Genomic DNA, 13,678 nt, shown 5'->3' with positions numbered 1-13,678 from the left:
GCTGGGGTTTGGTTGTATGTTTATTTTTTTATTTAATCACATTTAGTTTAAGACAATTTTCTTGGGTAGTCACGGCCTGAAAAGATGAGCTAGTAAGTCATTTAAATCACATATGTTTTCTTCAGAGTTCTGTTTGCCAGACACACCAATGAGAGAAGAATAATGGCAAACACAGAATGGAATAGTAAAAACATACCTACAACAATTAAACTTTTATTTTTATTTTAAACCAGAAAGTTCTAGTCCATCATTACTGGGCACTGACAAGTGACTTGTGTGACTAAGTAGAATCTGATTACAGACTGGTTAACTAACCAAGACTGTCAGTATAAAGATTCTGAGCTTTCTCAGGAACATCAGCTACCAAAGCTGGAATATCTAATAACCGCTGTAGCTTGCTTAATTGAAAAAGACTTGGTTGAATTATTAAAAGCTAAAAAAATTCAAAACTTTTGATGAAAAAGAGAACGAACATTTTTTGCAGGAAAATGCCAGAAAACAGAATTAGGCTGAAGCCAGGGAAGGAAGTGACTAACCATGCAACTTGGAATAAAGCATTTTTATGCTAGTCACAGTGTGAATGAGCATAATTATATGCTTCTTAACTTTGTTCATGTTTTTCTCTTTCAGTTGCAAATCTGCTCAACTGTCATGTTTAGTTTTCTCTTCAAAATGTTACTAATGCTGTATAGTAACACATCAGTCTGTCTTTGGATTTGAAATCACAATCTCAGGATACAACACAAGAGTCCAAGCATGAACCCTAATAGAGGTAAGATAGAATGCTTTTTTCTCTGTAGAATTTTCCATGCATAAGCAAGTGAAAGGAGAAACCAGAATATATTTTAGAATATTTCAATGGGTCAAATGAAATCAAGGTATTCTGCACTCTAATTGCTTAGACCTGTATACCTTGTTTACACTGAAGAGCAATAAGACTAGGATGTAGCTCTATGTACAAGAATACTCTTATCTACTAATCTAGGTCTGATCCTAAGAAATGCTATATATACATATCTTTCATTTCAAGTAGCTGAAAAATGTTAGCCACCCACCACAATTTTTATACAGAAAATTAAATGTAATATTCAGCAGATTTTTAAATACTTTTCAAAATCGTACTCTTGTAACACCAAAAAAGGTCCTACAGTGAACAGAAGTTGACAAGCTTATTAACCAAAGATTTGAGATAATTTTTCATTTTAAAAAGAAACTTGTTTCCTATATTTGACACCCACGTGCACTACATATGACAACTAACTGGACCTGTGCAAAGCATTTGATACTGTCCTGCGTATCATTCTCATCTCTAAATTGGAGACATGTGGATTTGACAGATGGACCACCCAGTGGATACAGAATTGGCTGGATGGTTGCACTCAAAAGAGTTGTGGTCAACAGCTCAATGTCCAAGTAGAGACCAGTGATGAGTGGCACTCCTTGGGGGTCGATATTGGGACCAGTGCTGTTTAACATGTTTGTCTGTGACATGGACAATGGGATTTAGTGCACCCTCAGCAAGTTTGCTGACAATACCAAGCTGAGTGGTGCAGTTGACACTCTGGAGGCTAGAGATGAAGTTTTACAAGGCCAAGTGCAAAGCCCTGGACATGGGTCAGGGCGATCCCAAGCACAAACACAGGCTGGGCAGAGAATGGATTGAGAGCAGCCCTGACAAGAAGGATTTGGGGGTGTTGGTTGATGAGAAGCTCAACATAACCTCGCAATCATAGAATAGTTTGGGTTGCAAGGGACCTTTAAAGGTCATCAAGTCCAACCCCCCTGCAATAAGCAATGTGCACTTGCAGCCCAGAAAGCCAACCATATCCTGGGCTGCATCAAAAGCAGCATGACCAGCAGGTCAAGCAAAGTGTTTCTCCCCCTCTACTCTGCTCCCATGAGACCCCACCTGGAGTATTGCATCCAGCTCTGGAGCCCCCAACATATGAAGGACATGGACCTATTAGAGTGGGTCCAGAGGAGGCCACAAAGATGATCAGAGAGCTGGAGCACCTCTCTTACGAAGACAAGCTGAGAGAGTTGGGGTTGTTCAGCCTGGAGAAGGCTCTGAGGATACCTTATTGCAGCCTTCCAGTACCTGATGGGGGCCTACAAGAAAGCTGGAGAGAGACTTTTTACAAGGGCATGTAGGAATAGGACAAGGATTAATGACTTTAAATTGAAGGAGGGTAAATTTAGATTAGATATAAGAAAGAAATTCTTCACTGTGTGGGTGGTGAGGCACTGGAACTGGTTGCCCAGAGAAGTTGTGGATGCCCCATCCCTGGAAGTGTTCAAGGCCAGGCTGGATGGGGCTTTGAGCAACCTGGTCTAGCGGAAGGTGTCCCTGCTCATGGCAGGGAGGTTGGAACTAGATAATCTGTAAGGTCCCTCTTCCAACCCAAACCATTCTATGATGCTATGTTGCCCCTCACATGAAATTTGGTCATTCTAGCTCAGAAAAATGCATCAAAATAAATGATACCCATAGCAAGTAATAAGAATGACAACAGATATGGAATAACTTGTGTTTGAAGTCCAAAAAGTAATTGATGGCTTAACTGATCAAAAAGACAGTGTCAGACAAAGTGAAGCAAGTCATCCATTATGCTGATCAATTTATAGGATAATTAAATGTCACTATCCCTCTCTCATAAGTGGAGATACTGAGACCCAAAGAAAATTAGGGTAAAAGCTAAAATTTGGAAAGCAAGTTATAAGATTTTTTTAATGGCTTTTGATATGATCATCATGGGTTTCCTATAATGAAAGTTCTTGCCAGCTGCCTCCCTCCAGCAGTCAAGGGGCCACAGAAGTCAACAGATACTCCCACGCTGACCTGACAGAATAACGAACTCTACAGCTTCAGCACATAGTGAGATAGCAAGGCAGTTTCATTTAGAGAGCCAAGGAGCAACTAGTCAAATGCAAAATAGGGAACATGTCTGAAATTCCTAAGAACATGTATGAACATGCATTGTATATATATGCTCTGTACTGAGCAACTGACATATTCATTCCTCAGAAAAGTATACAGAGGGTAGGAGTTAAGAAGGAGAACCTATAGGCAAAGGCATGAAGGTAGAGGGAACAGCTGAGGAGGAAAGGCTAGCCCTAAGGTTTTTAACTGCACATCAACACTGAAGACTGAAAAAGTCTAGGAAAAATAAAACACTGTCAAAATGCCCATATTACTGACACTACCTCCACCTCATTAGCCCTTAGTCAAATGTTACTGTTCCTGCTCTTTCCAGTAAGACAGGACATGCTCAGAGTTCCCTCGTTTCCCTCTGGCCAGAACTGGACACTATCAGGATTATTTTTTTCCCCAAAAAACAAAGTGTCTTTCTGTCAGAAAACATTTACTTATCAATCTTCTATAGAAATATATCCATCTAAAGAAAAACTTCATCAGAGGATGCCTCCAATTTTTTTTTTTCCAATTCATTCTCCAAAGAAGAAAACGTATTTATGTGCATGCATGCATATGCTCCACTAACGCATAGTTAAATTGCTCATCACACTCGTTATAGGTAGACTATCAGATAGAGCCAGATGTTCCAATATCCTGAATGGCCCCATGTTTTCTCCTCAGTCTTATCGAGACACCAAAGACCTTCCTTTTGCTGCTCATGAACCATGACCATCACCGGCAAGTCATCTATTCTTGTTCTGATGGGACCTTGGAGCAGCCTGTGATGTCAAACAGAGCCTCAAGAGCCACACAAATGCACCTATTGAAACCAGCTGCTCCCCATCCGCTCTGATTCTTCACATGGCAGCACAGAGCTGCTCCAGGGATGTCACATTGCTGGGACCAGGCTGCAACTCTGCTTGAATTCAGTTACACAATGCCTCCAGCCTGATTTCCCAGCCACTAGAGTTCTCCATGAACAAAACTTTTCTAGAAGATCTCCATGTTCAACTGGTTCCCCAGGAAGTAAGTTAATTACCTTTGCCACCTATCATAGTCTGCCACTGATGCATATGCAGAATTATTATAGCAAGGTAGAAGTCAGATACTCCTAGGAGAACAAATCATACTTCGTATGCAAGCATACTTCATGGTGACACACCAAAGGGTTTCTGAATAATTTAAGCTACATAAACCCCATACATGCTGCCTGGACAGTAAGACAGTAGGCATTCTTCCAGCAATGGCATCCTGGCCCACAAAAGAGCGGGAAGCATTTGCAACAAGCCTGGGTTTAATCTAACCTAACTTCCCTGGCATCTTCACAGAGACTACAGGCAGAATCACAAGCAGAGGCCACTAAGACTGCTTTTCAGTTTGCACCTACATGTCTACAGGGCATTTATGGCATGTATCGGTCATGCTCTGCAGGTTGAAGCTAGCACTACGTGTAAGAAGTAACAAATTCGTTTTCCTTCAGTGATGATCATTTGCCTTCTGCTGTTTGTACTCAAATTCCTCTTTTCACCAAGATGCTGGTGACAAGCCTGAATAAACTGACACTAAATCCACTGAAACATAAGTGGCACCTACCAATTTCAGAGAGTAAGTAAAATTATACCTTTGCATCTCATGCAGTCGTGTCTCCAGAGGATGAGACTGAAGCACAGGCTGCTTGCCTTCAAGCAGCTTCAAAATTGCAGGACAAAAAGTCAATTGGGGAACAGTTGAGTGTCCAATGCCTCATTAAGGATACAGGACTTATGACAGGGTCCGGAAAATCTAGCCACTGGATGCCATGAATAAGGATTGTAGGCTTGTATGCAGCATTATCTACCCTGGGACAGCTTAGAGGCCCCTGTGACCTATCCACAATGCACAGATTTAAACAAAACTGTCCAGCTGAAGAACCTTCATTATTCAACAGTGTGTAACTGTGCATGAGGAAAACAATAGCCTGTGTTGCTCTGTGAACCACAGAACTGAGGAGATCCTCCGGGTATATACAAACTGACAGACATGTCCACAATGTCCTCTACAAGCAGTCAGATGTTACGGAGGTTACTGACTCCTAGAAAGGGGACATGGCTCCTATTCAGCTTCAGATGTTCCTTCAGCTTATCACAGAATTTATAACATGGGATGCTTTCACCTTCACAGAGGCCAAGGGAGGCCTTGCAGATTGAATTGTTCCTATCAGGAGAGCAAGGGGATATTTTCATTTACCTGCCACCCCCATCTACCACTAACCTCCCCAGTCCTTTAGGTCAGTACTGACAAACTGCTAAGTCAAGTCCTCTTACCCTGTTTCTTCAGAGCATTTTCTGTTGTCTCGATTTCCCTTGCCTGCATGTTCCTTGAACCTGGCTTTCCCACACTTCCCTTTCCTCACGTCCGCCTTTGGCAAATCCTGCATCCTGAGCTTCCCTCTGTCTTCCCACACTCTGCTATTTACACAGGGAGTTACACTCCCCCAGCTCTAATCTGATCCTCATGGAACAGCAGGTTCATTTAATCACTGGCTCAAAAATTGCAAACACATTTTATTAGACTTATCTACTCTTAATGATACAGTGATGGCACACTACAGTACCGTTTAGAACAAGCTACTATTGCTAACTCAGCTGACTCCTAGTTTCTTTAGAGTGAAATAAAGTCAAGGGAAAGACATATATTGTCACTTCATAAACACAAAAAGAACACAGTGCAGCACTTGTTAACTATGGTTTCCCAAAGGGACATGCGATTACACACATAAAGGCACTCAACCCAGAAGCTCTATCTGTCAACAGAAAAATGCTGTATCCAGAAGTCTAAAATCTGAAGTTTGTGCATTAACAACATAATGCACTGTGGCTACAAAGGATCATACTGTTTTTCTGAATGGATTTCTTATGGGAATAACAGAAATGTAAACTTTTTTAGAAATTACTTCTTGTTTTTGTAACAATGACATTAAACAAGAATCGCATTTTAAAAAGTAAGCATGAAATGTCCTGAGGAAGGCTGATGAGAACAGGGGAAGGCTTTTGACTACTGATTTATGTGGAGTCCCACTAGCACTCGGTAATAGCTGGTTCCTTATGCTTTGGGAAGTTTACCTCTCTTCCCTGTACCCCTCACCCCCATTCTACTGGAGCCTGATAATTCTGTCATCCCTCCTTTTCAAATGTACCCAGCAAACAGATGTACCTGGCTATTACAGGTACCTTCTCATAACCCTGAAAAATGCAAGATTTGCTGTTTGCCCTTTCCTCTGCAAAATGTTTCCACTCCAAACCAGCTCTGTGGAGGAACAGGTTTTCACAGAGAATGTCACCTTTTGATTCACCCTTTACTATTCTGACTGCAGTTCATGTTAAGCTTTCCACAAGGAAGTTGCAGCTAGGTACAGAGACGACAGCCAGAATGAATGGAAAAAGAAAATGTACTAGAATACATAAGCAAAACCAAAAGTGAAATTAAAGCAATTTACTGCAAAATCAGGTAGTGCTGAAATCCATCTAGAACAATTTCCAGGCAAAAAAACTATTTAGTATTTCTTTGGATAGCGCATCATTTCCAAACAACTTTGAATTTGTCTGTTGTGCTGATGAAGAAAACAATGTGTTCATCATAGGCTCTGCCCAACATATTGCTTTTCATCTGCATAAAAGTTAAGACATATTTAGCAACACATTTGTCAATGTATTTTCTGACACATGTCATTTTCCCCTCTCGGAAAAAAAGCCCAGAAAAACAAATCAGAGTGATCATGGAGACATACAACTCAAAAGTAATAAGCTTCCCATGTTCCACGGCATCTCAGTCTACGTCGAAGGCTGGAATCCCAAAACACAGACTGTGTGCAAGAGTACACAAATAAATTATTTATTTCTCTTAAGAGTATCTATCTTAGCAGAATTTCATAAAATGCCATCTTCAATAGACAGATGAGAAGGAATAACATTCTTTCTGAGCACTAATATTCAGGCAGTACGAAGTCACTGAGGCTTCTTTACTTGCAGTTTTTACCTTCAGTTCCTGACTGGGAACTGCTGTCATGGGCCAGGAGGCAGGGCTGCTCAGCAATGCCCTGGGACTACAGCAGCAGTCCTGCAGAAGCGAATACACACAAACTCACACGGAGTACAAGTTCACACCAAGCCTTCAACAAACTCCTGGACTTTAGGCACTCAGGAGTTGCAATATTAGTTCTAATGAGTTCTAAACGAGCTTATCTGTAAGAGCAGTTAACCAGCTTGGCCTTGTGTTCTTTTTTCCTGGTTACATGAGTTAAACGGTAATGCAATGGGGTTGCACAGATATATAAGGTACAGTTGATACAAAGCGAACGTTAAACCACTTACAAAAGGCACCTTCTTATCTAAAATGCAGCTTTAATTTAATTCTCTGTTTTTCATAGTTTATGATATGGCCAGACTGGGCTGAAATTTTGTATGAAATGTTTCATACTGCGAGCAGCTTTATTTCCACAATTTGAAAGGAACCCATTCAGCTGTATGAAGATACAGAAATGTTACTTTAAAAAACTGTTTATCAGACACTGGCACTTTTCCTGCTTGTGTAATTCAAAAAAGATTTCAGTAAAGAAAATTGGATTTGGCAATCCATTAACATAGATTTGATGCTCTCTCTCTGTTCATCTCATGATGTCTCACCCCTTTCAGAAAAATGAAAATAACTCATGGTAAAAGAGTGGCTGTTCCCTCTTATTTGTTCAGAATATTGGCCATTATTAACACCCTGGAAAAGCTACTGAAGTTCTGCTGACTCATGGTGGCAGAGAAGTTACTTGTTAACTCCACAGTGAAGATGGAGCAGAGAGAGAAGACAAAACGGGAAAAGCCAGAGAACAGGCAAAGTTTGGGGAGAAGGCTCAGACTGAGCTGGTATACTAAGTAGCACTAACTCTTCAGGAGAAAGAATTTGTATGTTTATCTGAAGCTGTACGTGCTGTGTTTGAACCAGGTGAAGATTTACAACGACTTTCATGCCACCTAAGTTTAGGACCTGAATCATTTCAATAAAGAGCTTACTTGTCACAAGCATCCTCTACTGTCAATAGAGGAAGAGCACCAGTTCCAAGAGGCAAACTGGCTTATCGAAGGTATGAGTTGTCTTCTGAAGCTGCCAATCCTGCTCCATCAAGCACAGACAGATCGCAAGGCAGTGATGGAAAAACCTGTAACAAGCACACCACGACTGGCACATGACATTCCTGTCAGCAGAATAGCTCCCCAGACTATCACAGTTCCCAGTGCAGTCTGCAGTTTGTCGCTGGCTCCTCAACCCTACAGATCAGATTTAAGAGCTAGAAGCAAGCTGTAGTAGAGAATGGGAGACAGTGACAGAGATTAATGGAGGAATTAACCCTTTCCCTCTCTGCAAATCTGACCCAAAGGGGAGAATTTTCACAGGACATGCCTTGATGCAGGTACGTATTTCTGACTTCTGACATGAAAGATGTTCATAGTTGTTAGCCAGAGGCAACTGTGCTCCTAATTTAGGCACTAGAGATAGGTGTGTTAATACTAGTGGGATTACTCTAAGCCTGAAATCATTCACAGACTAAGCACTAGACAATGTTGGCATTTTAATCTGTGGAAAATTTCAGGTTTCACCTCATTTTAAGTTCTTCTATGCTCATAGCAGTGAATAATAAGGGAAAAGTCAAAGCACATTATTCCAAGGGGTAAGGATTCTGCCTCAGAGAGGAAAAGCAGTTCTCAGAGCTGTCTGGTTGCATTTGAGGGACTGTAATCTGTACTCCTCTTTTAACGAGCAGCACACTTCTCTTCAGGCTCTAGCCTATTCTTGCACAACAAAGAGCCATGATTTTACACTTCCCCACCATCATCTCTGATCAGACATTTCTTGGTGAAGGAAGACTGCCAGCGTGGTGCATTTGCTGTAATGCCATTTTACCTTTGCTCTGCCCAGGTAAGTGGATACGTCCTTTCTCTACAGCACACAGGAAAGAAGGGAAGAGTAAGGAAAGAGAAAAAGGCTCTTTATGTGATATATAGAGATATATATAAGGACTGCCCCGAATCACAGATCTAAAAAACCTCCACATATTGTATCTTCACATAAAATCCTGCCCATGTCATAAGTTACAGTAAAAATAATTCACCTCATTAAGGTACTACACCAAGCTGCTTAGTCCCTATATTGTAAGGGTTACGGAAGCCTGTGTTCAAAGTGTTAGTGTTGTGGATCGAAGTGACAGCAAGTTGGGAAATAAATGAGCACAATACTCTCTTCTAACCTCCTGGCACTGTGCCTTTTAACAGAGAAGAAAAAGGCAAAAAGGCAAAGTGTCACCTCCAAAACATTTTTCATGTTGTAAAATACAGTTTCCCCACTGAAATGCTTGGTAAGAGACACACTGAGGGGGCCAATACTTCACTAAAAAATAGTGAGCTGTTGCAAAAAGGTCATGTGAACACATGTCTAATGCAGTACGGAAAAAAACCCTGAGGACCAAAATTTTGTATCTATAACCTACAAATGTCATGTTAGCTCTTCAGACAAAAGTCTCAGCAGCGCATGCTATTAAGTTCAAGCTTTCACAAACAGCAAAAGAGACTAAGAGGATTTGGATATTTCAGCACATCTCACTGGTTTACATCGAAGCTGACCATTCTGCTTCTATTAGTCACTCAGAACAATCATTCTTTTCCCAGCAGAGCTTACTCATTTGCAAGATAAAAGGAAGACATTTCTGCACATGCCCATAATATTCTTCACCACTGGGGGCAGCTTTACATAAGACTGCGTTCGCTGAAACCAAAGCAACAGTCGGACGGAGCTTTCAGAATGACAGTATGCAGAAGTGAGCAGAGCTTGTTCATTGCACGGGCTTATTCTACCTTCTATGCTACAGAGCAGCTTCCTAGCCGGATCGGGTACTAAGTAAGGGAACTGCTGTGCTATGGAATACAGATGTGTGAATTCAGATAGCTAACTGGTGCTTGGAGGAATCTAACATGCTTTCCTATAAAGAGAAATTTTAAAAGCCAGGTTCCTAACTGTAAAGATGCAAAAACGTAATATCCATGAAGATCCTATTACCTAGGAAGAATTTAACATTTTGCTGCGAATGCTGTGTTGGGATTGATTTATTCTTGGAGTGTTCTGCATGGCTGGCAAAGAATAATGTTCCAAAATCGGTCCATCTCCCAAGGGGTCCAATTTTTCTTCCTGGGTGTCAGCGAGCCCTGACTCACTACAGTGCAGCTGACAGGGGCTGCCATGCTTGTGGCACACTAAGCAAAAAACAAAAGACCTAAGGACGACCTTTGAACAACACAAAGGATGGGTATGTTTTTCTTTTTTTTTTTTTTTTTAATGTATAGTTCATAGCCTGTGCTTTAATTACTCCATAGACTTACCTTGATGTGATTTGTTATTACAGTTAAATTGCTTAGGGATTACACCTTTTACCCAACTGTTTTTCAGTATTTATATAAAGGCATTCTTTAAAAAAATCTAAGTAAAGAAAACAATGTGAAAAGTAGTTGAGTCGAGCTAGGGATTTTTAAATGATTGTTGAAATAAAAGATTTTAGCATGATTGAAAGAAATGACTGATGTGTGGGGGGATAACTTTTCTAAGTTGTTTTTATTTCCAGGTTTCAATGTAATTAGGCTACTGAGCGGATCAGCTGTAGCTCTGGTAATAGCCCCTACTGTATTACTGACAATGCTTTCTTCTGCTGAACGAGGATGCCCTAAGGGCTGTAGGTGTGAAGGCAAAATGGTATATTGTGAATCTCAGAAATTGCAGGAGATTCCCTCAAGTATATCTGCTGGTTGTTTAGGTTTGTCCCTTCGATATAACAGCCTCCAAAAACTAAAATACAATCAATTTAAAGGTCTTAATCAACTCACCTGGCTCTATTTAGACCATAACCACATCAGCAATATTGACGAAAATGCTTTCAGTGGAATACGCAGACTAAAAGAGTTGATCTTGAGTTCCAACAGAATCTCCTATTTTCTTAATAATACCTTCAGACCTGTGACAAATCTCCGGAATTTGGATCTGTCATACAATCAGCTGCAGTCTCTGGGATCTGAACAGTTCAGGGGCTTAAGGAAGCTGCTGAGTTTACATTTGCGGTCTAATTCCCTAAGAACCATCCCTGTTCGAATATTTCAAGATTGTAGGAACCTTGAACTGTTGGACCTGGGTTATAATCGCATCCGAAGTTTAGCAAGGAATGTCTTTGCAGGCATGATCAGACTGAAAGAGCTTCATCTGGAGCACAATCAATTTTCTAAGCTCAACCTGGCACTTTTTCCAAGGCTAGTCAGCCTTCAAAACCTTTATTTACAGTGGAATAAAATCAGTGTGATAGGACAAACTATGTCCTGGACCTGGAGCTCATTACAAAGACTTGATTTATCTGGCAATGAAATAGAAGCTTTCAGTGGACCTAGTGTTTTTCAGTGTGTGCCCAATTTACAGCGCCTCAACCTGGATTCAAACAAGCTCACATTTATTGGTCAAGAAATTTTGGATTCTTGGATATCCCTCAATGACATCAGCCTTGCTGGGAATATATGGGAATGCAGCAGAAACATTTGCTCTCTGGTAAACTGGCTTAAAAGTTTTAAAGGGCTGAGGGAAAATACAATTATTTGTGCCAGCCCCAAAGAGCTGCAAGGGGTGAATGTTATCGATGCAGTAAAAAACTACAGCATCTGTGGCAAAAGTACCACGGAAAGGTTTGAATTAGCACGAGCTCTCCCAAAGCCAACGTTTAAACCAAAACTCACCAGGCCTAAACATGACAGCAAGCCCCCGCTGCCCCCAACTATTGGGGCCACTGAATCGAGCTCCGAACCCGAGCACGACACAGAACACATCTCCTTCCATAAAATCATAGCAGGCAGCGTGGCCCTTTTCCTGTCTGTGCTTGTGATCCTGCTGGTAATCTATGTGTCATGGAAGCGTTACCCAGCCAGTATGAAGCAGCTGCAGCAGCGCTCTCTCATGCGAAGGCACAGGAAAAAGAAAAGACAGTCACTGAAGCAAATGACTCCAAGCACACAGGAATTTTATGTAGATTACAAACCTACCAACACTGAAACCAGTGAGATGCTGCTGAATGGAACAGGACCCTGCACGTATAACAAATCAGGCTCCAGGGAATGTGAGGTATGAACCATTGTGATAAAAGAGCTTTTAAAAGCTGGGAAATAGTGGTGCTTTATTGAACTCTAGGGACTATAAAGGGAACGTTTTTCTCACTTTTCTGGCACAGCTCTTCCATGTCACTTTTTTGTACATTCATAATACTGGTCATTTTACTCTCATACATAATCAACTCATTGAAATTTAAATACCGCAATCAATGTGAAGCCTGAGCTCTGGTTTAATACAATACCTATTGTACAAACCCTCTACTGATTTCATTAAAGTCTCTCTTGTTTTTAAATAGAAAACTTCTTTCATAAGTAATCCACTGCACCTGCAGCGACTGTGCCTCTCTTTAGGGAGAAAAATAACAATGAAAAAAATAAATAATCAAACTCAGCTTCCCACGACCCCTGCTTTCCCCCCCCAACCCCAGCCCTTGCTCTGAAACTCACTTTTTGAACCAAGAACAAAACTAAAGACTCAGGTACTGTAGCATCATATGAATTCTGAGCTGTCTGGGGAGAGAGATGGTGCAGAAACAAGCTCTGAAAAGAATGCCTGATTTCTGCCCAACACAACATATAATAAAAAGCCAGTGGGGAATTACAGCATTGTCTTAGGACATGAGGTATCACACCAAAAGCAAAGCAGAGGGAAACCTAGGCTTACTAAAAATTTAAAAATAAAAAGGTACAATGGGATTTACTGTATTGCATTATAATACAGTGTTTCTAGGACTGATAACTATTAATTGAAACCTGTTTATGTGACTTCATACAAAAGGTGCCAGTGTTTATCCCTTACATCCAGTTGCCTTTCAGAAAGTAGTCAAAAGGCATTCATTAAATGAGGAGCAGAAATTCCTTATTGATGCAATTAGAGGAACTCAAATGTGCAGCAGCAAAAGCAAGACCACTTCCTGCACACATTTGTTTCAGCGCTCATTAGAAATTCTCTTTTCAAGACTGTCAAAGACATTAATGTAGCTGAGGAAACCATTAAATCTGTCATTTTTTTCTGTTTCTTTTTATTGGCTGGGCTTGTTAGGGGTTTGTGATGTGTTTTGCACACTGTCCCTCTAACAAGTAAATAAAGCTTCATTACTTACAAAGCCAAACAGTGTACATTTTAGAAACGCTACAACTGCAAAGAGCTTTCAGAGAAAATTGGTTACTCACTGATCTGAGAAGAGCGCATCCAAAAAATCCTTAAAGAGATCAGTGACAAATTAATTTTCTCTCTTAGAAAAACCCTAATGACATTACAAGAATTCACAGATATTCATTTTTAATGTGTAGTCATTCATCAGTGGTTCTGGACAAAATACAGATTTGTAACCCAGCTACTCCCTGCCCTCCCTTTCCCAAAGTAATGTATATTTTAGGTGGTTGCAGAAGAATGTAACATCCCCCATATTCCCAAATAAATCATACCCCCTATTTTGATTACCAGGAAGGGGTGGGGGGGTGGAGAGGAGTTCCTTCTTGAAATAATACAGCAGCACCTATATAGAAGCGAGTCAGTAATTTAATTATGTCTATTTTGTAACTTGATTTGGCTCAGTAAACTGCAAGTCTTCAATCACTTGGGAGGGGATGTTTCCACAAAGCAGTT

General features: G+C 40.8%; 2 protein-coding genes across 2 annotated transcripts in view; one reads left to right on the top strand and one right to left on the bottom strand.

Moving 5' to 3' along the window:
- CTNNA3 (catenin alpha 3) overlaps window positions 1–13,678 on the bottom strand; it is a gene marked incomplete at its 3' end in the record, with an annotated part of 517,670 nt that overhangs the window by 270,589 nt on the left and 233,403 nt on the right. The gene's annotated exons all lie outside the window — the stretch shown is intronic.
- LRRTM3 (leucine rich repeat transmembrane neuronal 3) overlaps window positions 9,952–13,678 on the top strand; it is a gene marked incomplete at its 3' end in the record, with an annotated part of 90,098 nt that continues 86,371 nt past the window's right edge. Inside the window, exon 1 of the mRNA XM_082002373.1 lies at window positions 9,952–12,082. Within this exon, the coding sequence (XP_081858499.1) occupies window positions 10,502–12,082 (1,581 nt within the window). The 5' untranslated portion in view covers window positions 9,952–10,501. The remainder of the gene's footprint in view (window positions 12,083–13,678) is intronic.

The sequence above is a fragment of the Phaethon aethereus genome, assembly GCF_964289735.1.
Source record: "Phaethon aethereus genome assembly, chromosome: 7".
Taxonomy (NCBI): domain Eukaryota; kingdom Metazoa; phylum Chordata; class Aves; order Phaethontiformes; family Phaethontidae; genus Phaethon; species Phaethon aethereus.
The sequence above is the reverse complement of the archived record's forward strand: the minus strand, read 5'-3'. Positions and strand labels throughout refer to the sequence as shown.